Raw genomic sequence first — 26,868 nt, forward strand, 5'->3', positions numbered from 1 at the left:
CAGCGAATCTCCCAAACTGTCAAACTATTACTTTAAGCCAGACAAGGTTGACAATACTTTCACATTTGAATGCTAAATACATAATTAATTTTCCCATAAAATATTTCCGTCATTTTTCGTTGTGCATTAAGTCAAATCAACCTTACCTGCCAAACTCCTTCGGAGATGTTGCAAAGTTTAATCTATAGGTGTCAGCACACACCTGATACTGATTGCGCTCGTGCTCCCGTGGCTTGTCTTTGTCGCCGTTATTGTGCGTAGACTCGTGCTGCGTTCAGGTATAACGTAAGCTCGAAAATTCAGAAAAGCCGGTCATGAATATGGGTTCTCGTGGACTCACCAGCAGATTCGGCATACACTAGAGTGTCTGTAAAAGGAAGTAACAGCAAATAGACGACACCATTAAAAAATGTTCTTTAGCACTTTAATATCACGTTAGCATACGTACTCTTTGTCATTGCTGTAGCTGAAGAGGGGGAATTCTAACATACCACATGGTTCACGTTTTAGACGTTTTATTAGTCAAAGATGAAGATCTTACCCGTGCGGGGAAACGCCACATAGCTTCCCTTCATGCTCCTCTAAAGCCCCATCTTGTCAACTTTTTCTTCATTACAGACTACGTTTCCTAGATTGCGGACGGACCCTGAAGGCAGCGCTGCTGTGGCACACACGCTATCAACACACTGCATGTCGCTTGCTGCTAGCATTTCCACAACATGGGGAAGCTAAGTGATAGCGTGTTGGTTTCACATACGGCGTAATCTGCTGGAATTAGGACAGAATAACACTTTAGTTAGTTGTGTTGTTGTTTGTTTAGGTGAAGCTGCCAGAATGGTGAAAGAGCAGTTCAGGGAGACAGATGTGGCCAAGAAAATGTGAGTATAACAGACTGAGGAACACCGTTAGCCTGCTAGCTCGCTGGTTAGCCTCTGTCACACAGTTCGCGGTGCGTCTAATACTGCCAAGTTGTAAAATATGTTTATAGTAAGGAGTAGTGGAGGGTATAGTGGCATGATCAAACTGCCAAATAATTCACTGGTGTTGATCTTAATGCCTTCAGACACGTATCTAAACGTTAGCTCCCTTGCGTGCTGTGAGAAGAGAAATTCGGAACTGAGTCAATAAAATCTGACTTTTAGAATTAGTTCCAGTTTACTGCACTTTTCATTACTTCTTATCACTTGAAAGCGTGCGTGAATATTTGTATAGTGTAAGCATTTGGTTTGGTCAGAAAAGACATTGCCCTGTTGTTGTCACTTGGCGATATAAACCCTGTGATTTTCTTTGCATGCAGAAGCCACATCTGCTTTGGGATGAAATCTGCTGAGCAGATGCGCCAGCAGGCTCACATCCAGGTGGTCAGTAAAAATCTGTACAGCCAAGACACCAAACACACTCCATTGCCCTATGGAGTGTTAGACCACCGCATGGTATGACGCAGACACACGCAACCCATAACCTTCTCATGTTTCCCTTTGTTTATTATGTTCACACAGACTGTTGTTGTCTACCAAACACAGTATTATGGGACTAGTACTTCAAACTTGTAGTTTAAAAGTGACTGAGTTTATGTCACCAGTCACACCGAACTGATGCAGGTTTAAATCAGAGAGATAACCATAACAACTGTCACACACTAGGATAATAATGAATCATGTTATTCAGCCATTATCCACCTTCACTCTTTGAGTTTCTCCACTCTCTGCCACGTTTCCTGTAGGGTACCAGTGAGAAAGACAGACCATGTCTGACTTGTGGAAAAAATCTGGCAGATTGTTTGGGACATTATGGCTACCTGGACCTGGAGCTGCCATGTTTTCATGTTGGTTATTTCAAAGCCATTATAGGAATCTTACAGGCAAGTATTATTACTGTTGTTTAAGAAATAACACATGCTGCAAAATTCATGACATTTAAAGGGTAGATCAATCAACAGCAAGATGGTATAGTGTATATTTTTAAAATCAAGTCATTTGGAGAGTCATTGTGTCAACATTGTGCAAGAAATTAGCACATGGTTAACATAATTTGTATGCAGGTCAAATTTCAGTCATCAGGCTCATGTTACACACTGGAAGAAGATCAAGGCACTTCTATCTGAATTGCAGCAGGGAGAAATATAATTTTTCCTGTAGGTGTCACTAGAGTATCAAAATTAGAAGAGGCAAAAATGCTGTTTTTGAGTTGTTTGTCCCCTGATGCTCAGTCTTTCCAGTCTCCTAAACAAGTAAATATGTGTATGAATCAGCAATAATATAAAGTAAATCAAGCTTTTATTTTAGTTTCACCCCACTTTTGTATGTAATATATTTCTGACCTTCTGATTATTTTCTGTATTTTTTTATAATTAAAGTGTAACCATAATGTCATGTTTAATAATTTAAGCATTTGTGTTAGATTCTAATGTTTCCTGTCATGTATCCAGATGATTTGTAAGACATGTTCAACGATAATGTTGACGAAAGAGGAGAAACTGCAGTTCATGGATTACTTGAAACGGCCTAATCTGGCCTATCTCCAGAAGCGAGGGTTGAAGAAGAAGATCTCTGATAAATGCCGCAAAAGGACGATCTGTCTGAACTGTTCCACTTTCAATGGTTAGAAAAGACATTTGCAGCTCTGATATTTACTCTCTGACTCTGACTTTTTGTGCCAGTCAGCTTAGTGTGATAAATGGAAAAGCTGAGTCCTGTCTTTTGTTTTGAAGGACCAGTGAAAAAGTGTGGCCTACTCAAGATCATCCATGAGAAGTATAAAACAACCAAGAAGGTGGTGGATCCTTTTGTGTCAGATTTCTTGCAGTCCTTTGATACTGCTATTCAGCACAACAAAGTGATGGAGCCTCTGCTGACCAGAGCGCAGGTGAACTTTTTACACTCTGTCTGTCACACTGTGTAGTTGGTGTCATTTAGTGTTGTCAAGTCGGGGTATGTCAAGTGACAGTGCGTGTCTTGTGGCTTACTGTCAAAATAGCAGTTTAAAGTTGGCTTTGAATGATTGGTCAGATTTAGTTATTGGTCACTTTTTTTTTTTTTAGAATTTCATCCTTACATTCCTCAAAATGACTGGAAATAAGTATTAATATTATTCTTATTAAAGAGAAAACAAAATTAAGCCCCAAGTAGAAAGGCTGTACAACCCTGTATTTTACCTAATTTTGCCTTGACTGTCATTTCTTATCAAGGAAAACCTGAACCCTCTGGTGGTGCTGAACCTGTTCAAGAGGATTCCCCAAGAAGACGTTCCCCTGCTTCTGATGAATCCTGAGGCAGGAAAACCTGCAGACCTCATCCTCACACGTCTCCTGGTTCCTCCTCTCTGCATACGACCCTCTGTGGTCAGCGACCTGAAGTCAGGGACCAACGAGGATGACCTCACCATGAAACTCACAGAGATAATCTTCCTCAATGATGTCATCAAAAAGGTTGGTGTCTGGCACTGACAATGGCTGCTTATCTTACAGCATAAGTATAAGACTTTGTTCTAGTTTGAAGAAAGTAAACTTAAGACTAAAAAATCGATCTAATTTAAAAATAATGAGGCGCGCTGGGCCAGCTGGCCATTAGCTACTGATATCATCAGCCTTCATTGAAAGAAGACATAACATTATTTCAGATTCCAGCAGCTTCCAGCCAGAATAAATCACATTTTACTCAGCATACAACTCCTTAACAGTAAAGCCAGAGGGCAAACTCTGGGTCCAGTAATGAGGAAATCTCTCTCCTACAATTTTAAACCACCTCATTTAGAATACTTTGTTTCTAGAGTGTTCTGCTGAACAAATTCAGACAACTAAAACTCTGCCCTGGCTTCTGTTGTAGCCTTGAGCTGAAACTTGAAAATGTCAGCCTTACAATTGTAAAATGTCTTTTTCATGAAGACAGCCAACATTCACAAACTACTTTTTCATGCAGCATCGTATGACAGGGGCTAAGACTCAGATGATCATGGAGGACTGGGATTTCCTCCAGCTGCAGTGTGCCCTTTACATCAACAGCGAGCTTTCTGGCATCCCCCTCAACATGGCACCTAAGAAATGGACCAGAGGCTTTGTGCAGAGACTCAAGGGGAAGCAAGGTATATATTAAAATCTGTGATATTTAATTTTACCATTATTCAGATATGGATTTTTTTGTTTTATTTTTCTGTAATGTGCACACTCTACATAATTAACTTTTTAGACACTAATTTCAAACCTTAGAGACTCCAACTCAGATATTGCCAGCCTGTGTGAGTTGTGAAATCAGTTGATGCATTTGCCAAACAGGCATACATTTTGTACTAGTACAACTCAAATACAAAAACAAGGCGTACATTCTGAATTGCGGACTAATTTATTTACTTTGATGACTCAGGTCGATTCAGGGGAAACCTCTCAGGGAAAAGAGTGGACTTCTCTGGCAGAACTGTCATTTCTCCCGACCCAAACCTGAGGATCGATGAGGTTGCCGTCCCAGTACATGTGGCCAAAATCCTGACATACCCTGAGAGGGTAAGCTCTGCTTGCTGAGTAAAGCAGATACACTGAACAACTGCCTCCGTGCCAGAATATTGTCTAAATTTCATACTACGTTACAGGTCAACAAGGCCAATCTGGAGCTAATGAGAAAGCTTGTTCGCAACGGTCCTGAAGTTCACCCTGGAGCCAATTTTATCCAGAATCGTCACACACAGATGAAAAGGTCTCGCTGCTTCTGGGGAAAATTAAAACCACTGTTTATCTGATGTGGTTCACCAACAAAAATGAATCCTCCCTGTGTCTCAGGTTTTTGAAATACGGAAACCGTGAGAAGATTGCTCAGGAGCTGAGGTTTGGCGATGTGGTCGAAAGGCACCTAATAGACGGAGACATCGTCCTCTTCAATCGACAGCCCTCTTTGCACAAACTCAGTATCATGGCCCACATTGTAAGTTTGGTTTTTGACCTAGTACTGCGGTAAAAGTAGATTTGAGAAAGGCTCTTACAGATATATTTGTAAATTGTTCCAAACAGGCAGTCTAAGGAACGGTCACATGGTTGTGACAGTGTTCTAGTAAACTGACATTGATGTTAAAGATTAGAAGAAGAACTTAAGTTTGTTCTTTGCCATAGCTTTCTTTTTACAGTGTGCTTACCAACACTGGAATGCTCCCATAATAACTTTATCTACTGAACAAAAATAATTATCTGCTGCACACTGATGAGACACAGGGGCCTGACAGTGGTCTGTGACAGACTGGAACAAAACAGATAATTAAAGTTATTTTTTCCACCTAAAACTGCTTTCACCAGTCTCAGTAAAACAAACTAAATAAGTTAGTGTTTTAATCAACCCTTCTGAATGTAGTGTAACGTTTGCCAATTTTAACATAGTTTTAATTCCATTTTCAGTCTGGTCTTGTAGTACATCTTTGTTTATTTACTTCATCAAAATTGACATTGAGTTTTGTTTTTCCCAAATCACAGGCCAGAGTAAAACCTCACAGAACGTTTAGGTTTAATGAGTGTGTGTGCACCCCCTACAACGCCGACTTTGATGGTGATGAAATGAACCTCCATCTACCTCAGACTGAAGAAGCCAAAGCTGAGGCCCTGGTCCTTATGGGGGTATGCATCACCACAACACATTTGTTCCATACGGTATACACACACCTGTCAGTGTTGATGTTCAGCAGTGAAAAGCTGCCATCGGGAACTGTATTGTTCACAGGAAATTGACTGCAGCTTACACAAATGATCTTTTCTTCCAGACAAAAGCTAATCTTGTTACTCCAAGAAATGGCGAACCTCTGATTGCTGCTATTCAGGACTTTCTGACAGGTTAGTGCGATGATGTGTGGCAGCCAATCACAGTGTCCTGTTGTCGTTGCTGTGACTCTCCTGGTGCTTTGAGCTTCAGGCCAAGGCTTTATTATCAGTGGTGAAAGGGAAAACTGAAATTTCTAGCACATACGTATACCTGGACAATCCTGTATGATGTTAAATGTGGAGGAGAGGTCTCTAATGGAAAAAGAAAATGTTCCTTAAGTGCTTTAACAGCATAATTCATAGTTATTTTCTACCTGATGGGGGAGCACTTCAGCCGTATTTGAAATTCAACTATATTCCATTTCCAGTAATTTCATATTTCTACCTCCTAGGGGCCTACCTCTTGACACTGAAGGACACTTTCTTTGACAGATCAAAAGCCTGTCAGATAGTGGCATCAATCCTGGTGGGCAAAGATGAAAAAATCAGGATCTCTCTCCCCCGTCCGGCTATAATGAAGGTAATTCACACTGGTGAGCCTGTTACATAACTCCATATTTGTGACCTCCCACTGATGTTTTTTCGGTGTGTCCATCAGCCCATGGCTCTGTGGACGGGCAAACAGATCTTCAGCCTTATTCTGAAGCCAAGTAAGGAATGTCCAGTCAAGGCCAACCTGCGGACCAAGGGCAAACAGTACTGTGGCAAGTCCGAGGATCTCTGTCACAACGACTCGTGTGAGTCTCTTTAGTAAAAGTGTACAAATGAAAATGTTTTGTTGTACTAAGTTGTCAAGTTCGTTGTTTATTTTCAGGTAATCTCATTGTGATTGAGGTCTTTTTTTGCATTAGAAGCCTGAGTATGGCTGCAGAAACACAGTTAATGCTTATTCACATAATCAAAATGAGATGGATGAGACATCAGAGTAGGGTGATACAATCAACATGAGATCAATAGCATTTTACAAGTAATGGGTTACAACCGACAAATACCCTTCACATGTATAAAACAAAAACAGAATTGATAAGGTTTCTTGGAATCATCGATTTGGATGATATAATTTTGTAAAACACAAACATTTAATATGCTCACGTCAGCACTATATGATTCCAGTGGAAGTCAGCAAATGATAAAATTATTTTCCATATCTTGGAGGACTATCTGTAATTTTCTTCTTGCTTAAGAGGATCAGCCTACTTTTTCATTAACTTTATCACTAATGAATGAATGTACTAATGAAATTGTAATTGTTCCTCACCCCAAAAAACTCTCCCAGCATTCCCTCCAGTGATTATTAGTTGAGTGTTTTTGATCCTTTACCACTCCTCTCAAACAGCACCAGGTGCCTTAGGTGTTACAAGGTATGTACCACGCTGTGTTTTGTTCACTTCGGTCATGTTTCTATTCTGGGACCTAATGGTGTCAATTCCTGTCACATTCCTTTGTCACGTTCCCAGTCGTGGTGATCCACAACAGTGAGCTGATGTGTGGCAGCATGGACAAGGGCACCTTGGGATCCGGCTCCAAGAACAACATCTTTTACATCCTGCTGAGAGACTGGGGACAGCTAGAGGCTGCCAATGCCATGTCCCGCCTGGCGAGACTTGCTCCGGTGTATCTCTGTAGGTCGTCTCCAGGACCTTAACATCATATATTTTATATATCTCTGAAAATTGAGAGATCTGTCAGTCTCTATTGAAAGAAACCTAAATCAAATCAGTGACACTGCAGTAATTTGGTACTTGAGTAGTAGTACTTTTAAATCCTTGATCAACAATGAACAATTCTACAAACTGGGTAATATATAGAAATGTTGAATGTAAATGAACTTTTTTAACCCCCAACTTCCAGCCAACCGGGGCTTTTCTATTGGAATTGGTGATGTGACACCTGGTCAGGGTCTGCTGAAGGCCAAGCAGGACCTGCTGGATGACGGCTACAAGAAGTGTGACGAATACATCGAAGCTTTGGAGACGGGCAAGTTGCAGCAGCAGCCAGGCTGCACGGCTGAGGAAACCCTGGAGGTAGGCGTGACAGCACACACTCATACATGGAAACTATTAGACATCCAGGTGCCATCTGGATCCTCACTGCCACCTCTCATTTAATCAGCCATTTGCACACTACATCACATGTAGACTTTCAGTGAATATTTTTATATGCAATTGACACATCCCACACCCTAACACTTCACACTAGTGCTGATTCATCAGTGGTGTGACTGACTCACTTTCATTGAAAATTTAAAACAGGCCAACTGCTGTTAGTAAGAAGTAAGCCAGTGGCACAGGAGCAGGTAAATGATCTTGAAAGTGAATTTAAATTAGTCAGTGATTAGTTGAATTAGCTGGTGAGCAACAACTGAGCAGAACTGTGGTGTTAAAGGAAGAGGCTGATATTACAAATGCCAGCAAGTCAGTGGGTCTTTAGTATGGGTTACATGGTTTCCCCACCAAAAAAGCACTGACAAGTTGGTTTGTCAATTGTACAATGTCCTAGTCAGTACATATCCTTATGCTCCATCTTAATCCAGACACTCTGAGTAGTTGTTTCTTCACCAAAACCGAAGAGAATGTCAGCTTTATATCTTCTTTATATCTTAGTTTGTGTTCTGTGCTGTTTCAAAAGGTTCCACACTTTTACAAACACTGCATTTGTCTGTGTGGTTTGACCTTTGCTTTATGCTCTTGTGTCATCAGCCAAGGTTGTTTTATTTTATGTGTGTTTGTCAATAGGCTCTCATCCTGAGAGAACTGTCTGTCATCAGAGACCGAGCTGGCAGTGCCTGCCTCAGGGAGCTCGACAAGAGCAACAGCCCCCTCATCATGGCTCTTTGTGGCTCCAAAGGTAAGCTGACTGGAAAGGAATTTTGAATGCATAGGCAATGAATGTAGCTGTGAAGACCACAGCTGCAGATTCAAAGATTGTCATTTTAGGATTATCCTCTTAACCTTGAAAGATTTTTGTGCTTTTACAGTAACCTCCAAACACAAGGAAGAGGTAGTTGTCATCTCAGAAAATACTCTCAGCTCTTCACAGATTCCATATTGGGAATCTTTATGTGTGTTCTATTTGTTCTATTTTCATTATTATTCACTTTTTGTTTGTGTTCTCTCTCACCTTTTCATCCGTTTCCTCTGCATACATACAGGATCCTTCATTAATATCTCTCAGATGATTGCCTGTGTGGGCCAGCAGGCCATAAGTGGCTCTCGAGTGCCTGATGGTTTTGAGAATCGCTCCCTGCCTCACTTTGAAAAACACTCAAAAGTAAGATCCAATTTATTGGTTTAATTATTTAGGTATATATTCTTCAAAGGGATACATACACAGTGTCGTCTGGATTTGTTTGTGGGGATATACAATGGTTATTTGTACTCTTGCAAATGGCAAAAACATACTACAAAGCCACTGTCTCCTGTTTTTTATTGAATTATTTGAATTTTGATTGTAACCATGTGTCATATCCAGGTAAGGTCTGAAGTGCACTGACTGATTATTTTCAGCAGTTCCTCATTATCTTGCCTTAGCCTCTGATTGGCTAAATCAAAACGCATCAGTGCATTGTGCATTACTGTTTTGTCGCAGTTTATATTTCTGTTTCCTCAAGGAAAGAATAACAATCAATGGGATAATAACACTGGAACGAGAAAACAATAGTAACAAGAGTAGGCATGTTCCACGCGTTTCTAGAAGCCTCCTTAATGGCTCAGTGATGTTTTTTTTTCTACAGCTGCCTGCTGCAAAAGGCTTTGTGGCCGACAGCTTCTATTCTGGCCTGACACCTACAGAGTTCTTCTTCCACACCATGGCTGGTCGCGAGGGTCTGGTAGACACTGCTGTGAAAACTGCAGAGACTGGATACATGCAGGTAATGCCTAAAGGAAAAGGCGGAAAACAAAAAGTGACCATGTCAAATAAAATGAGAAATGCAGTCGCACCTGTTTGCTTCTGTCATCTATCAGTTTGTTTGATTTTTGATTAATCCATTAATTCCTCAAAAAAAAAATGTGGAAGATGATCATCACGAGTTGCCAAGGCCTAAGTTCCATCTTATAAGTTTCTATCTTCTACTTCCAGTCCAAAACCCAAAGACATTGAATTTAAAATAAATTAAAAAAAACAAAACAAAACAAAGCACTGAAAAGCAGCAAACCATGACATCTGAAATTTTTGAAATTTTTACATGAGAAATTACTCAAATGAGGTTTATTATCAGAAGTGAATCATTTTTTTTGTAATTCACTTACTCAACCAGTCACTTTAGCACTACGTGGAAACCTTTTTGTGGCTGTCTTTGTGATATTTGTTGTGTTCCTGCCTGTGTTTGGACAGAGGCGACTGGTGAAGTCCCTGGAGGACTTGTGCTCGCAGTACGACCTGACAGTACGCAGCTCCACCGGCGACATCATTCAGTTTATTTATGGCGGTGATGGTCTGGACCCCGCTGCAATGGAGGGAAAGGATGAGCCACTGGAGTTTAAGAGGGTCCTGGACAATATCCGGGTTAGTTAAAGTAGACCATGTATGGATCAGCTTGGCTTGATATTTTCTTTATTTTGCCAGGTGTTATTTATTTATTTTTATTTATGTATTTATTTTTGGAGTTTTCTTATTCACCCTTTGACACATTAACACAGACATGTCCCCTCCTCCCTGCACAGATACCTACTCACCGGGCCAACACACGTGCAAACCAAGAGAATAGTTCATTTATTCCAACGTGGCTCTCATAACCTTTACTTAGCCCCTCTCAAGGCAATAGTCAGGGAAACAGTGCCTCTTACCTTCATTTATGCCGCCTCAGCCAACCTAGTTTGTATAAATAAGGATTAAAAATTCAGTCCTCCCAGCTAGTGGTTAGGCTGAAAGAGGAGCAGGAGATAATAGGGGGAAAAAAAGAAAACTCTGATCTGATGCTGGAGTAGGTCCTGCCTAAAATTTTGTGTAAGCAATGAATATTGTATTGCTTTATGTAATCACTGAATGTATTACAGTTTACTGTATTTTTCTCTATTTTATTCTCAAGTAGCGTCTTCAGTTTCGTGAAGTTCAGCTTCACAGGCACAAAGCAGCCAACAAAACACCAAGAACAGATGTGTCATCAGCCCTGACCAATTACATGACTATATACTGAAAAAGCCAAGCTTTTCTGTATTGTAACCTTAGCTCAGTGTAGCCTAAGGGTAGCCATTTAAATGTGTCTCACACTATTATATGCCAGTGCTCCGAGTGAGAACAAATACCAGTGTGAATATTCTCCCACTGCGAGAACCCTACTGCCAGCCAGAGAGGCACGTCATTACCTGAGGATCTCCTCGTGTGAAAACATGCAGGAGCTGAATAGTTGAAATAACAGCAAATTCATTTTTGACTATTAAATCATGCTGCATTTCAGGTCCCAGGTAATCAAATAAAATTACAGGAAGTTTAAATTTATTTTCTCTGCAGGAATGCGGCCTTGTTGGCTGAATAATTTGATCAGTAGTTCAGAATTCATTTTCTGGTTAACAGGATTCATAAAGGAGCTAAATTTTCTAGGTTATTTTAATGGCTTGGATTCACCTTCAGGGCTCATCTCAATCTAATGTGCATTGCTGACATAATTCAGTTTGTTGTTGCCTTAAAGGCACAATCTGTGATCCAAATGGAAACCGAAGACTTGCAGGATTAGAACATCTAACACTCTTAACTGACAAGTCTTTTAATACTGACATTAACAGAAGACAACAACTACATCTTAGTCATTCGTGTTTTCTAATGCTGTTTCGAGGCTTGTTTAAGCCTAATATTTGTGAACATGGTAGAAAACCTATATAATCAATGTCAATCCACTGACAAACACAGAAAGCAGATTTTTTTTATCCATACATTCTTCTCAGTTATCAAGAATAGATTGACTGTAGACTCCAGGTGTTTCTGTATTTTCTTGTTATTACAGTGTGATTAGCAGTCTGCCATCAGTGTAAAATGCCACCTGTGAGCTTGGTAATTGATATCAGAAGCATGTTTGGAAGAGATTGATCTCAGAAATGGCGAGTTCTGCCTGTTAATTTGTTATTGGCAAGGCAAAGCATTTTCACTGAAATGGCACATTTCACACACAATGGTAATTCAATTCCTTTTGATCCCCCCCAGGCGGTCTATGCGTGTCCAGATGAGCCTGCACTCAGTCAGAACGAGCTGGTCCTCACTGCCGATGCTATCATGAAGAGAGCTGACTTCTTGTGCTGCAGAGACAGCTTCTTGGAGGTAACGTCATCACAGCACAGTTCTGTCTGTGAAAGAATTTTGTTCCATTTATTTCCATTGTGGAAATGCAGTAGTTACAAGGAAGCAAAATGTGTTTTTGTTGACTTTTAAATCATCCACAGAGAAGAGTAATCCATCAAGGATGAGAAAAGCAAGTGGATGTCAGTGGCATTGAGTAATAAGCTGAAAAATCATTGTTGTGGCAAAGCACCCACATGTCCTGTATTTCAGAATAAATTCATACAAGGGAAGGAAACAACATTTTTTACTAAGGTTTAGATAGCTGTCTTTTTAGTCCTGCTGCTGTTAACTACTAAGCTGTTTAAGTTTTTTTTTCAGTGTCCAGATATATTTATAAGTTTCTTTTTCTTTGTATTTCCTTGTGGACTGATTTAGCAACAGTCAAGTTAATTATGCAGAGAGAACATCAGTGTTGTGGTAAACCACCACCACATACCAAGTCCACAAGAAAACATGATTTAAAGCATATCCTTTGACTCAGTGTGTCTTTATTGGCTTTTGACAGTATGCGATAACGGAGAATAACATGGCATTTAATGTGAAAAGGTAATTAAGCTTCCTTGAATAAAGACAGCTGTTTTGGATATAATTATTTGAGTACAGAGGAACACTGTCATTATGTGAACTCAAAGCCAATTACAAGCGGTTAATTGGTATGCTGGCAGTAATACATGTGAACCTTTCCCCCCTTTTGTGAAGGAGTTAACTGACACAGGCTCAGAGAAGTACCTGGAGGTATAGTGATCAAGCATGCTGGACTGTGTTTTAACTGAATCCAGAATGGTGTGTCAGCGAGATTTATAAAATAATCCTATTGTTGCTGTTTTACAATAAAACATCCTTCGCCAGTGTGCTTAGATTCACACTCTGATATTTTACTGCACTGTTTAAAAGATGCTCAATAAGTGTTATGGGAGGTTGCATTGTCCACATCTTACCTGTTTTACTGTGGTATCTAACAAGTGCATGACAGTATATCATGTGTCAAACAGCATTTCATTGTTTGTTCTGAAAAATGTCAATGAGCCTTTGGACTTGACCTGAAAACAATTCTTTCCCCTCAACTGTAGGAGATAAAGAAATTTATCAAGAGCTTCTCAGAAAGGATCAAGAAGACGAGAGACAAGTACGGCATCAATGACAATGGCACCAGCGAGGTAGACACCACTGATTGCGAAAGGGCTGAATTCAGCAATATCTTCACGCTCAGCTCTATCTGAAACAAACTGTCTCTGGACTTTGTTTTGCAGCCAAAAGTTCTCTATCAGCTGGACCGCATTACCCCCACCCAGCTGGAGAAGTTCCTTGAAACCTGCCGAGACAAGTACATGAGGTACAAGGCTCATGGCGTAGTGCTGTTCTGAGACTCATTGATTTTGTTTGTTACCCATTTATTTTCAGGAAAACAGTAGCTTTTTGAAGGGAGAGATGGGCTAAAAAATATAAGTTAAACTGTGTTAAAGCCGGAAAGGATGTTTATTTTTTCATATTATTGTCATAAGATGGCCAGATTTTTATGTTAGGATTGACTTATTGTGTTCTCACATGAACGCTACTGAAGGCCATAGATGATGTCAGTTTTTGACTCACCTCAGAGACGTGTTTACTCAAACAGAGCTCAGATGGAGCCAGGCTCAGCAGTAGGAGCGCTGTGTGCTCAGAGCATCGGAGAGCCTGGTACTCAGATGACCCTGAAAACCTTCCACTTCGCTGGCGTAGCATCCATGAATATCACTCTGGGGGTGCCTCGCATCAAAGAGATCATCAATGCTTCCAAGAACATCAGGTATGATATGTAATTACAGACATTTTTCTTTAGTTCCCTCTGTCATTTCAGCAGAGGAGAAAAATAAGAAGCTGTTTCATGCTTCAAAGGTAGGCACAGGCTTTATCTCATTCATTGGAAATTACTGCTGCCAGATGGAACAAGAACTTACTCGTAACCACTCCCTCCTCAGTTCAATGGAAGCCAATCTTCAGTATAATATTGGTCACGTCATTGCTGTGTGTGTGTTGTTTTTTTTATTTTTTTTTTTAATTACAGTTTTGCAGCTCTACAGGACCCAAGGCACTTTCATTGAAGTATAATGTTGATCACTAGTCCATCACATGACTTAGACATTGAATTAGTGCTTTTAGCAGAATGAGCTCTGCTGGGGCCACAGAAATGGTCTTTCTGTGTCACAGTAATGAATACATCCCTAATTTGTTTTGAATAAGCAATTGAAAGTCCTCTCCTCACCACTCAGCACCCCTATAATCACGGCTCATTTGGATGTGGAAGACGACGCTGACTTTGCCAGACTGGTGAAGGGGAGGATCGAGAAAACTCTTCTAGGAGAGGTATTTCAACGTACAGCATATTGTAGAGATGTTTTTTTTAAAGTGTGGAGCTGTAATAAAGCCATGGTTTCTTGCTGTCCTCACAGATTTCTGAGTACATTGAAGAGGTTTTTCTACCAGATGACTGTTTCATCCTGGTGAAATTGTCACTGGAGAGAATAAGGCTACTGCGACTCGAGGTATCACAACTTACTCACTTTCTATTTGTTTTGTTTTTTTCTTTTTTTTTTTGCTTACACTCTGTAGGGGGAAAAAAACAAAAAGAAAAGAATAAGACCAACGTGTTGTGGTTCATGTGAGCTTCAGGGCCTTTGAGATGCTGTTAGACAGGCAGATTTGTTACCTTTGGAGAGCCAGGTTAGCAGGAGAGTTAGCCTGGCTAACAACAGCTAGTCTGGCTCTTTGGAGAACTGTTGCCCCTGAGTGAGAGGGCAAACAAATACATTTCAAAAAATATATTAGTTTTAAAGCAATTCCAGAAAATCTTGGAAATGAAGGGAAATTATCCTGTATTTACCACCTGTTCAGCTAAAGTTACATAGTCTCACTTAAGTGTAGGATTAAAAAGAAATATCCTGAGGAGACGAAAAAACACATTTGCGTAGTGATTTGTTTTATTTGGTTGCCATGGTTACAAATCCTCAAAGCAGAAACACCCTACCCCTGATCCTGGATTACGGAGTAGAAATGACCTGCCACTGATAAAGCCCTGAAGTCTTTGTTCCTCTACATAATGCCACACTTGAAGGTTGTGCTCCATTGCTTTAACAGCAGCAGCTACAGAAGCATGCCCTCACTTTAATTGTCCATAGATTATGAAGTGCTGAATTATAGATGTTGTGCTTTTGTCTTGTGTGGTAAGAATAACAATGGGAGCTTTGCTTTTGATTAATTTCAGGTAAATGCAGAAACGGTGCGTTACTCTATCTGCATGTCTAAGCTGCGAGTAAAACCAGGAGACATCACCGTACATGGCGAGGCAGTGGTATGTGTGTCTCCACGAGAGAACAGCAAAAGCTCCATGTACTACGTGCTACAGTCGTTAAAAGAGGAGCTTCCTAAGGTGAGAATCTGGTGTGTGATACTTCAGAAAAAAAGTGTCTGTGAAAACACTGAGTTCCTCTCGTAAAATTAAAATGAAAATGAAAAATAATTAAAATTTGTCCCTCCCTCTGTCTGCCATTTTTTTTCCCAGTGCAGCTGAAAAGTTGTGCGCCTTAAAGGCAAAAATGATTAATGGGTTAATTGGGAAAAAAAATAGTCAACAGTTTAACTGTTAATTAAAATGATTGTTGTTCTTTTTTTTTTTTTTTTTTTTTAACTGTTGACATTGTTTTCATTTCTCTCCTGGAAGGTGGTGGTACAAGGAATACCAGAGGTTGCCCGAGCTGTCATTCACATCGATGAACAGAGCGGCAAGAACAAGTACAAACTCCTGGTGGAGGGGGACAACCTGAGGGCTGTCATGGCAACGCATGGAGTGAATGGAAGTAGGACCACTTCGAACAATACGTACGAGGTATCGGCTTATTTTGGTTCCACATCTGCCCTACATGTGTCACGTGAATTCAGAGACTGAATGGATATCCATGATGGATTGTGTTCTGCAGACTTACCTCCTCTCTGTGGAACACGCTGACACATAAACCAATAAATGAAATGCAGGCCAGGGCAATTTAATTGAGGCAATTTGAGTGAATTTTTCATTCAAGCTGTAGCCTACTTTTATTGTGTTATATTTTAAATAATTGCATACATGCATTTGCTAGTCATGCATGTGTATCATGCTTTTTTCTACATGCCTTTTTTTATTTTCAAACAACAAAATTAGTCCTAATTGTCATCGCCTTGTAAAAAATGAGTCAGTTGTGATAAACATGGCAGCAGAAAGTTGTTGTTGCTAATGCAGTGAGTATTCACTCGTGTCAGTGAAGGTTGAAAGTCAGTTTTATTTTTATTACTGCAAAGAAAGACATGCATTTTCAAATATTATCCACTCCTGAGTATTAATAAATGAACTTGATTTTCATGGATGGAAGTTGGTGGCTCAGTATACATGGGGAAAAAATGGTCTTTTAAATTTTTTTTGCAGGTTGAGAGGACCTTGGGTATTGAGGCCGCTAGATCCACAATCATCAATGAGATTCAGTACACCATGGTGAACCATGGAATGAGCATTGATCGACGACATGTCATGCTCCTCGCAGATCTCATGTCCTATAAGGTATTAAAATGTCAATGTGGTGCACATGTTTGCGCATTTAGAAGTTTTTCACCTGCGTGTACACTGTCTTTTGTGCATAAAGGGGGAGATACTGGGAATCACCAGGTTCGGTTTAGCCAAAATGAAGGAGAGTGTCCTCATGCTGGCCTCCTTCGAGAAAACCGCCGATCATCTCTTTGATGCCGCCTACTTCGGACAGAAGGACTCCGTCTGCGGTACATTGATGCTCCATTTCTGTAATGGAATTGGACTTCACTCTTTATGTCTTACTTGGGTCTTAACATTTCTTGTGTTACTGTTTCAGGTGTGTCTGAGTGCATCATCATGGGGATTCCAATGAATATTGGAACAGGACTGTTTAAACTCCTACACAAGGCTGACAAGGATCCCTCTCCAGTCAAAAGGCCTCTTCTCTTTGACAATGCAGACTTCCATATACCTCTGATCACATAGCACTGAGGAAAGAAACAGCAGGGAGGTTTGGAACGTGTTTGTTTTTTTGTTTCCCCCCCAGGGCCTGCTGACAGATATCATAAAATTATCTTCATCAAATACTGAAGTGCCTGCCAAAGTGTCAGATAAATTCCTTTTTTGGGGATCTAGAGAAAATGAGATTGTGAGATCTTTTGTGGCGAGACATTTTTATTGATGCCACACTCTGTGAGAACGCTGCATTTCATTATACAAAGCAGATTTGTTAGCACGCAAGACATAGTAGAATTGCTTATTGTTTCAGTTTAAATCTGGTTAACTGTGAGGAAAATGCAGAAAACTTTAATTGCGTGATCTTGTTCTTTACTGCTTTTCTGGCTTTTTACTTGTTTCTAAAACAGTGTTAACTCTATTATCAGGATGTTACATAATCTTATGACCCCTCAATTGATTGGCACTGAACACTGTGTGTGAATGACAGTGTTTTGACAGTGTTTTGTAGATATGGCACAATCCAATTATATGTGCAGCAGCCTCAAGAAAGATTACCTTCTAGTCATGAAGTCGACCTGGCCTCTTATGATTTGGCACTTAGTTTTGCATTATAATGTGAATTCCTTTAGCATTGCAGCTTCTATTTGGCAAAAATACTTTTCAGTCACACTGAAAAACCCACTTTAGAAATGTTATTCAGTTCGTCATGAGACATAGAAATTTTTCATCCTCTATGAAGCCTGTTCATATAGGAATGTAATAATGTATATAATGTAATAAATAAATGACCAAGGAAGCCATGGGATAATAATTATTATTCTACGGTACATACAGCAATCAAAGAATGTAAGGCCACAATGGTTTACTGTAGTGCACCCCGTTGGCCAATCAGTTTCTGAAGGGAATAACATTGTGTTTTTTTGTTTTTTTCATGGGTCAACCTGACCTTACATATCATCACAACACTGGCTGGAGACAGAATTCCAGATTTTAGCATGTCGGACAAATCGTTTGACCTCTTGATATTTTTTGGCTATGCTGGGAGTATGGCTCTACATACTAATCAGTGAAGCACACTGGGTTAGCAGTTAGTCTACAACAAAATCAACATACTTTACCAGTTTATGCTAACTGGAATGATGCATGTGACATCAGATGTTAATCAGAATGCAACTTTAGAAAGCTGCTGCCAATTAAGCTTCACAAACATAAGTCAGAATGTTTTTCCTAAGATTTAAGACTTTTTTGTGTGTAATGAGTGTGTGTTTTTGAAGCTGCCAACCACTTACAGGTTATTTTTATTTTTTTCAGCTGTCTGCTTCTGCTCCGTTTATCCACAAAACACAGAACATACTAAAATCCTGCTTAGAAGAAGTATGTAGTCTGGCAATCTTGTTTTTCATTTTTCAGCCTGACCAGGCAGCATTCAGTTTGAACGATGACAGCGTGGCTGGCGTGTGTTGTCGGTGGCAGGTTATATGGGTCATATTCCCTGATCATTTATCATCATTCAGATGCTCCCAGATGGTCACAAACGTAAATGTAAACACCTTTATTGCAGCATCCCCTATGGCCAATTATAGCAGTGGTGTGAAAAGAGTGTATCGATGTTATTTTCTTTTTGGGTCACCACTGGAATACGTTGTAAGTGCTGTCTACCACAAAGCAAGTTATAAACATTTCAGGGCCACATTTCACGTCTGCAGTGGGTGTTTGATACTGAAGAGAAAGTATGTGCTAATGCCTGGATGTTTAATGGCTGCAGACCTTTGATTGTCTGAGTAATTGTGCTTTAGCAGTTTTGTCAAACCACAGTTATCTGTTGCTAAAAAGGCGTCATGCCCCATAGCTCATGTGGTAGCCAGATGTTGGAAAATAGTACAAGCAAACATTTGATCACTTTCGGCCTCAAAACATTTTTTTTTTTTTTAACTAAACTAAAACACATTCTGTACAACAGTTCCAACCATCCTAGAGTTCGTCCCTAACTCTAAATGAGTTTCCCTCTTAGCACTTTTGACTAATTTCTAAAATGCTCCATAACCCAAATCTTAAAGTAAAGAGACAAGTTGTAATAGATCTTTTTATTTGATGTAAAATTTAATATATCAGCATTTTGACATCCTCTGTGGCAAAATCCTGTTCTTGCATGTGAGAAAGAGCACATTTTCTAAGAAATGCCACTGACGCAGTCGTCAGGGACAACACTGCTATCCGAGAAAAGAGTCTACAGGCATTCTCATACGCTGATCTGCGTTTAACAAAGGAAAAAAAAGAAACGAAGAAAGAAAAGTATTTTAAATGAATGATGATTTGATTTTCAATGAAACATCTACAAAATCTGCACAGAACTGTGAATAAACGCCAAGCTGTCATTACCAAACATATCATTACAGAACGTGTACCTAACACAAAGTATATAATTACATAAATACACATATACATTCACTTAAGTTGCATTTAGACAACAACATTACAAAAATATTCCACAGCACCATTAAGCAAAGACATTAATAGTGAGATCAATTTTGTCACTTGTAAGTGTGTATACGTGTGTGTTTGTGTGTGTACACATATAAGGGCCTGTGTGTCACTTGTGGCCTCTGGTATCAAAGATAGCCAATATACTGTATGTGACAAAATTTTAAAATGTATTTATTTATTTTTGCTTTTAGTCAGTTGTTCCCTCTAACATGTTGAGAATGACATGTTTTGTATATCATTGGGTTTGTCCTAAAAGTCTGGCCATTTAACTCTGCTTCAAACATGGAGACATCCAGTCCTCTAATTTTATCCTTTACCTTTAAAAAAAAAACAGTACGAGGGCTGTGTTTGCATATGGCTGTCTGTTCAGCTTGGCAGTAAAAAGTCAAAATAAATAGTTTTCTATTACATTAAATAATAAGATGAAGAGTTGACATCTCCAAAGGATTTCAAAAACAATACAAAAGTATAAGACACTAAACAGCAAAACTGTTTGTGCCACTTTACCAAAATAAAGGTTTGCAATTGAAGTAACCTGAACTGAATTGAGTTTCATGCTGAAGATCTGACTTGAACTGATGCAAATTTAGCAGTGCAGTCAAAGTCGAGAGGTCACCCTCAGTGGTCCTTTGCTTCTAAAAGTGTGGCTGTGTAAAGCCAAATGTCTTCTTTGTTGTGATTTCCAAACCAGTTCCCAGTGTACCATGATACCACAGTGGTTACAAATTCTGCTCATTTGGAATGACACTGAGAGAGGCTGAATATCCTGCAGATGTCAGAGCGTCTCAACAGAAATGATTTCTTGAGGCAGATAACAAATTGATGTATCAGTGTCTGACTGCTGGTCACAGGCCAGTTTTTATAGTAAAACTGCCTCTTTTTGGAATTTCTTCATTTCCTTCCCTGCTGTACTCCTGACCAGAATGGAAAAAAAAAAACACTCTCTCTGGCACTTCAGAGATATGTTTTCAAGTTGTTGAGATTGAGTGTTTGAATCAGAACTGTGAGACTTGAACTCACATCTGTCACTCCTGCAGCTGCTGATGTCATGTGCCGGTGACATGTGACAGAAAACAGGAGGGTCGAGTTCAACAGCTAAACACCTGAACTTTGAGCCACTTCCTCCTCATTTGACTTGAGAGGAGCTGTTTGCAGGGAGCTCTGTTTGGATGGTGGAGATTTTTTCTCCCATTATTTCCAGGGAGCTCTCTCCATGCGACGAACTTGAAGGGCCTTTCTCTGCTGAGTGCTGCTTCGAGCTGTTTACTTCATCTGATTCCAAAAAGGCTTCTCTGCTTTGGGGTTTGATGAACTGCATGCTCAGTTTGGGCGCCACCACAGCGCCGCCCTGCTGGTTAGGTTTTCTGATGCACTGGGAGAGGGTGGAGACGCAGCTCTTCTTGAAGTTCTCGTTCATGAAGGCATACACGATGGGATTGTTGAAGCTGTTGAAGAACCCAATGGCCTGAACAATGGCGATGATCATGTTAAGGGTGACTCCGTCATATTTCTTTTCCAGGTCATCTGGACAGTTAAACACAGAAGGTCATACTCAAGCTGATGAGCTACACCGAGGCTTTAAATAAATGGCAAAATGCACGTAAGCTATCTCCATTTCACGTTAAAATTCATAATGACTCCAGCAACACTTACAGTACTCAAACAGCATGTGGACTGTGTGGAATGGTGCCCAGCAAATGGTGAATAACAGAACGATGGTGATCATCATTTTAACGGCTCTTTTCTTTTTCCTATGGAAGGTAAAAACAAAAAGATGGCGAAAGAGTCTTACTGCAGACATGTTGACTTATTACAGCAAGAAAGGAACAGGTTTAGCTAGGTTAAGAGCTGTAATGAGGCCTGTGCAGTTTAAGTCTATTTATGCAAACACAACAGCTCTTTGTAAGGCAACCAAGCCACCAGTTGATGTGATGCTAGAAACATGTTTTAATGTTGTGAAATTGCACAAACCTTAACTTTCCAGGAAACACCTCTGCTGTCCAACTTACCTTGAGATTTTGCTGATCTCCCTGTGGTTCATGGTGTTGAGGACTGAGGAGTCGCCCACCCTCTTGCGGATCCACAGCTCAATGCCGATGCGCGTGTAGAGGAACAGCATGGCTGCCAAAGGGAGCAGGAAAAGGGCCACCATGATGAAAGTGGTGTACACCTGCCTGTGAGTCAGCGAGCGCCAACTTTCCTGACAGCACACATGGTAATGATCATACAAGAAGTCGTATTTCACCTGGGAGAGGGGGGAGAAGAAAAACTTTTAGTCCTCAAAGACCAATCAAAGCAGCTCTGACTAACAGTGCGGCATATGATGCAATTCCAGTTACTGCAGTATATGACAGACAAAGTCTTTGACTGCTCGTTTAAAAATTATACAGATTAAAAAAAAAAAAAAAAAAAACGAGCCTTAGTGCAGTGCACTGATGTCAGTCCTAAAGGAATGTCACTGATAATACCAATGTTTTGTGAGATTCTCTCATTTTCACCTGGTCTAGTCCACATGACATCTACAAACTGTGGAAGTTTAGCTTAAAAAGCAAGTCACAGTGAAAAAGTGTCTTTTTTACAAAGCCTGAGGCTGAACTAAGGGTGCATTTTAGGACAGGTTTGAAGGACAAGATGACAGGATGATACTGAACTACCTTTCTGAGTCTTCTCTACCACTGTGTTCACAGGGACTGCAACCAGGAATCTAAGGTATCTCTGCTGATGAATGGGAGCATTACCCTCTGAGCCACTCTGCTTCACCCCATCCTTCAATTCCTTTGGGTTCGTAAATACTATATGTCAGGTTAAAGTTATATTTATCTTAAGCGCTGTAAGATACAGTTATTTATGGTTATCAGGTCTTCTGTCAGAGAATTTTCTCAGTTTTTTGATATTCACTTGTACAAGAGAAGTGTGATCTGACTTTGCAGTCATGCCAGAACGAAGCTAATGAAAGGAACTTTGTGATGGGTTTCTTTAAAGGGCACCACTTACCTCTAGCTGTTGAACAAACAGCATTGGTGAACCCACTATGACTGAGGCAATCCATACAAGTCCTGCAGGATGCAGAGAGAGATGTAATACAAACAGATACAATCAACAGATAAAACTCTTGGTTCCAATAGTACAGGACATACAATCTGATAAATATAGCAGCTGCCAAGGCAACACAAGGAGAGTCAGTAATAACTAGTGACTGATACCAAACAGTAGTCACAGCAGCTTCACAATTAAATTCCTCTCTCATGTAATAACAAGCTGCCAATCATGTTGAGTCTCTGCAAGGTTCATCCACATTTCTTTGTTTTCAACTCTGACAGCGTGAGACCACAATGCTCTGATTTACCACAGCACGCCACACAACCTACAGTTTATTCCAGTGATTAGAGATCATTTCAGTGCTTTCGTCATTTCTAACCTGAAATATCAGCATGAATTAACCTCTTCACTTACGCACATAAGACACGTACATAAAAGTTTTAACTCACCACCTCAGATGTATTACTTTTTTTATGACTCAGCCTTTAATTTGTTTACAGAACAGAGTGTTTCCTTCAACACACAAACACATCCACTCCCAGAAGCATAATTAGCCACTCATGCAAACATAGAATACCTAGCATCTTGTATGCTCTTTTGGACGAATACTGTCTCCTCATTTTCAGTGGGAAAACAATGCCCTGGTATCTCTCAATAGCAATGCAGGTCATTGTGAGGATGCCTGTCACGATGGCTGTAGTCTGTACAAAGGGAACTGTCTTGCAAACCAGAACCCCTGTGGGACAAACAGAGGGACGAAACGGTGAGGCACTGAGAAACAGCAGAAGAAAATGCATTTCTATTTAAGTTCAGATCACTCCTATTGTTTGACCGGAGACTGGAAAGGGAGGCAAGCTCTTCCTCATCCTTTTCATCTACCTTCCCGGTTTAATTGAAATGACAAAACCACCATCTCTGATTACACTTGAACACAGTGATCACACATATTTAACAGCTAATGAAGCACAGAGCTGAAACCCAGGTGAAAACGTGCCCTATAGGTAAGACCCACGTGTTAAGTCTACTCTGATTCACTCTGATTCACCCTGAACTAATTATGACCATATTTTAATGGGAGCACATGCTTTGAGCTGGCCTTCTATTGCTACGATACGCTGAATGTCAGCTGTCAGCTACACTTCTATGAAGAGTCATTGTTCATCAGTTGTGATCACAATATTATGAACCCATAAATATAATGAAATGCACTTTACCAGCAATACAATAATATTCCATCTGCTCAGTTTCTGTTGACACTGAGTCAAAGATGTGGTAATTCAGGTCTTTGGTGCTTTTCAGAGGTTATAGTCCTGGTGGACATAGACCTCTTCAAATGTAATAAATTGCAAGTTGAATCAACACCTCTGACTTAGTGTTTTTGCAGGAGTATTGTATAGAATTGCATTAGGTTATAATTGCATGAGTGTTCATTATATTGTGTCCATCCTCTGCAAAGTTTGACATAAGCATCACAAACTCAGCAACAGCTCTTCTTCATTATGTGAAGTTTATTCCGGCTAATGTAAAAGGTAGGGGAAAACAACAGCCTGTAATATTCCAATACTTAAGAGTTACATTGCACATGTGGTGCAATTCAATGCTGTTTACTGATCTTTGCAGAATATACTCCACAACACTTCCTTTCCTCACCTCTGATTCCTCAGGTTACAGTACAGTACAGCATGTTAGAGCCAGTGGCAGCTCACTTTGTTCCCTCCTGCTGTCAGTCCCTTCAGGTTTGTGACTCACAATAAACACCCTGTATTTATTTATTTTTTTATACTGAACCCCCTGTGCTCCATCTGTTATTTAGAGGTATTACCTCCTGCTGCTGCTGTCTGTGTTCTCCTTCAAAGTTCATTTCTTGAAGGGATCAATGTGTTGTTTGCTTGCTGGCCAACATAATTAGCTGAGTTTACTTTGGTTTTACTGCTCTGTTTGTTTGGTGTGATTACATGTGTAAGCAGAGGTCTGCTGCTGTGTTTTCATTCATTATTCAGCTGCTCTGAATCACAGTTACTGTCTTCCATTGCATGTTACAACTAAATGACAGGCTTCTCTGATTTTATAGCCTGCATCATTATTATTTACCTTATTAACTGATGCTTTTTGCAATTAATGCAACAATTGGGCTTTACGTAGATTTATATATTTCATATCCCGTTCTCATTTTCCATAATGAACATAGTTTTTATGAAGTTGAACTGGGATTTCAAATAAGCGGACAGAGGTTTTTATTCCAGTCCAGACAATGATTCTTATTCATGAGATGGTTTTTAAAAGTGGGGAAATATAAAATGTTTAAAACTCACCCCCGAACCATTCAGAAGAGATGTTCTGCAGCAAAGTAAAAGGTATGCAGAAGAAAGTGATGAGCAGGTCGCTGACTGCCAGAGAGCAGATGAAAATATCTGTCGCTGTCTGTATCGCCCGTTTCTTCACAACTATGTAGATGACCAAACTATTTCCAGCCAGAGCCAGGACGAAGATGACCACGTACATGATCACGAAGGTGGTCTTAGCGCTGTACGGTAGCTCGGGGATGTAGACGAGCGGCTGGATGTTGTAAGTGTTGATAAACTCCTGGCGGCTCAGGTTGTAGTACTGGAGCATCTCCTGCAGCACTTCGGGAGTTATTTTGGTGGACCCCTGCCCCGAATCTGTCGAAGCTGCTGCCATCCTGAAACCTGTCTTCAGTCCCGAGACAAACTTGCTCGCAAGCAGAAGAGAGAAAAAAAAATCAGAAAAGATTCAGAGCGGAAACCTCTTTAACCCACAAGTGCGTCTGGATGTTGCGCTGCCTCCTCCACTCAGCAAAACCTGCTGCTGTGGCTGCTGCAGCTGTGCGTGTCTGTGTGTGTCTGTGTGTGTGGACCGTAGAGCACAGGGTGACAGACCAATGACAGGTCTGCTGCGAAGTTGTTCGACATGGGCTACATCAGTCTGGTGTTCATATATATATATAAATATATATATATATAATATATATATATATATATATATATATATATATATATATATATATATATATATATATATATATATTATTATTATTATTATTATTTTTTTTTTTTCCCCAAAAGACATGTTTATGCTGTTTCTGATTTCATGTCAGCTGGCTGTACACCAAGCTGTATAAACATATTAACTGTGAAGTGATGGGTCATCTCCTTCAAAGTGGTGTGTCATAGCCTCCGCCTCTGGTTTTATCTGATTAATCTGCATAATAGCGTCTCCTGTCACTTGAGAATAAATGCCTGGCAGCATTCATCACCTGCCCACCGGCCGCCACTGCTGAGTTTTCCTGCCCCTGCTCGTCACTTGAACCGGTCACCTGCCCCACTAAGCACTCCTCATTTAGCATCAATTTAAATGTAGAGGACAGATCACAGTTATTTTCTGCCAGACTGTACATGTCGCCACAGTGTTCCAGACTTTGTGACCTGTTTCCTGTCTATTTCAGCCCTCTGGATTTCTTTTCTGCTCTGACTGCCTCTCCCTTGCTGGCAAGCCTCCCTCTTGGCCAATTTAGTAGTTTTACTACACCGGTTCTGCCTTCAGGGTCTGGTTTGGGGTCCAAGTTCTGTCTAAGACTGCCAAATAGTCTGTGAAATCCCAGACTGACATTCTCTCATGAGAGAATATATGGCCCATGCCCAATGCTAAAGAGCTGATGTGACTGCGGATTTGGTCCAAAAGGCTGTGTGTGATGAGGTTGGGGTTGTTGTAAATACATCTAGCTGTCAACTTCTTTCCCAAACAGTTTATGCCCAGCATAGTAATCAATGAGCACCACCGGCGTGGAAAGTGCTCAGGCAGTCTAGGCCTATAGCAGCATAGCTAGGGGATTATTCAGGCAAGACCGAGTTTAAGAAATGATGGCTCCTCACCATTTAGGGTCTGGTAGGTGAGGAGGAGGAGAACTGTGACCTCTTTAACTGGTCCGTGTCAATATTCACTGGCATACACAGGAGGACCAGTCAGTTTCTGCCTCTCTACTGTGTCATCCAACTGCTCTGTAGCTGAAAGGTCGTAAAATGTTGCTCAGTCTTAAGTTTTGAAATCTCAAAGTTGATGATTTTATGTGGTAGATATGGTAACTAACACTAATGCCAGCGAAGTTCAGAAACATTTTTTTTAAATCTTGCTCAGCTACAATTCTAGACGGCTCGCTCATGTTATTTACAGAGCTCATTACTGTGCGTTAAAAAGATTTACTGTTTTTATTACTGTTTTCAGCAACAATGAAAGCCTCAATTTTATTATGTAGGAATCTGAGATAAGTTTAGGATTCTTCAGGTTTGCTAATTGCTGATGATTTTTCTTTAACTGAAGCTAACTCTACCAC

At 40.3% G+C, this 26,868-nt stretch overlaps 2 protein-coding genes across 2 annotated transcripts; one reads left to right on the forward strand and one right to left on the reverse strand.

Annotated features, from left to right (window-relative positions):
* The first annotated feature begins 692 nt into the window (after window positions 1-692).
* polr3a (polymerase (RNA) III (DNA directed) polypeptide A) lies at window positions 693-18,276 on the forward strand. The gene is made up of 31 exons (XM_041029388.1): window positions 693-878; window positions 1,298-1,433; window positions 1,724-1,861; window positions 2,429-2,600; window positions 2,711-2,865; window positions 3,188-3,427; window positions 3,918-4,080; window positions 4,359-4,495; window positions 4,582-4,685; window positions 4,769-4,910; window positions 5,450-5,590; window positions 5,734-5,803; window positions 6,124-6,251; window positions 6,330-6,468; window positions 7,189-7,353; window positions 7,583-7,755; window positions 8,467-8,578; window positions 8,883-9,001; window positions 9,465-9,602; window positions 10,067-10,237; window positions 11,870-11,983; window positions 13,075-13,161; window positions 13,255-13,337; window positions 13,620-13,790; window positions 14,254-14,347; window positions 14,434-14,526; window positions 15,246-15,410; window positions 15,702-15,866; window positions 16,440-16,571; window positions 16,654-16,786; window positions 16,876-18,276. Exons 1-31 carry the CDS (start codon window positions 835-837, stop codon window positions 17,022-17,024), a joined length of 4,173 nt encoding a protein of 1,390 aa, XP_040885322.1. The 5' UTR covers window positions 693-834; the 3' UTR covers window positions 17,025-18,276.
* A 2,331-nt stretch (window positions 18,277-20,607) lies between these two features.
* LOC121175470 (pyroglutamylated RF-amide peptide receptor) lies at window positions 20,608-25,199 on the reverse strand. Its single transcript, XM_041029239.1, has 6 exons — window positions 24,833-25,199; window positions 23,098-23,256; window positions 22,476-22,537; window positions 21,491-21,726; window positions 21,135-21,232; window positions 20,608-21,005 (listed from the first exon to the last, which is right to left on the reverse strand). Exons 1-6 carry the CDS (start codon window positions 25,197-25,199, stop codon window positions 20,608-20,610), a joined length of 1,320 nt encoding a protein of 439 aa, XP_040885173.1.
* Between the last annotated feature and the right edge of the window lie 1,669 nt (window positions 25,200-26,868).

Source organism: Toxotes jaculatrix, chromosome 21 (assembly GCF_017976425.1).
Source record: "Toxotes jaculatrix isolate fToxJac2 chromosome 21, fToxJac2.pri, whole genome shotgun sequence".
In the NCBI taxonomy this organism is placed as follows: Eukaryota; Metazoa; Chordata; class Actinopteri; family Toxotidae; genus Toxotes; species Toxotes jaculatrix.

Coding starts and splice junctions, on each gene's coding strand:
- LOC121175470 (XM_041029239.1), bottom strand. CDS start 25,199: ATGGCAGCAGCTTCGACAGATTCGGGGCAGGGGTCCACCAAAATAACT. Junction 23,257..24,832: donor CTCTTCTGAATGGTTCGGGG/GTGAGTTTTAAA, acceptor TTTGTCCCACAG/GGGTTCTGGTTTGCAAGACA. Junction 21,006..21,134: donor CCACATGCTGTTTGAGTACT/GTAAGTGTTGCT, acceptor TTAACTGTCCAG/ATGACCTGGAAAAGAAATAT.
- polr3a (XM_041029388.1), top strand. CDS start 835: ATGGTGAAAGAGCAGTTCAGGGAGACAGATGTGGCCAAGAAAAT. Junction 4,686..4,768: donor CGTCACACACAGATGAAAAG/GTCTCGCTGCTT, acceptor CCTGTGTCTCAG/GTTTTTGAAATACGGAAACC. Junction 15,411..15,701: donor TAAAAGAGGAGCTTCCTAAG/GTGAGAATCTGG, acceptor CTCTCCTGGAAG/GTGGTGGTACAAGGAATACC.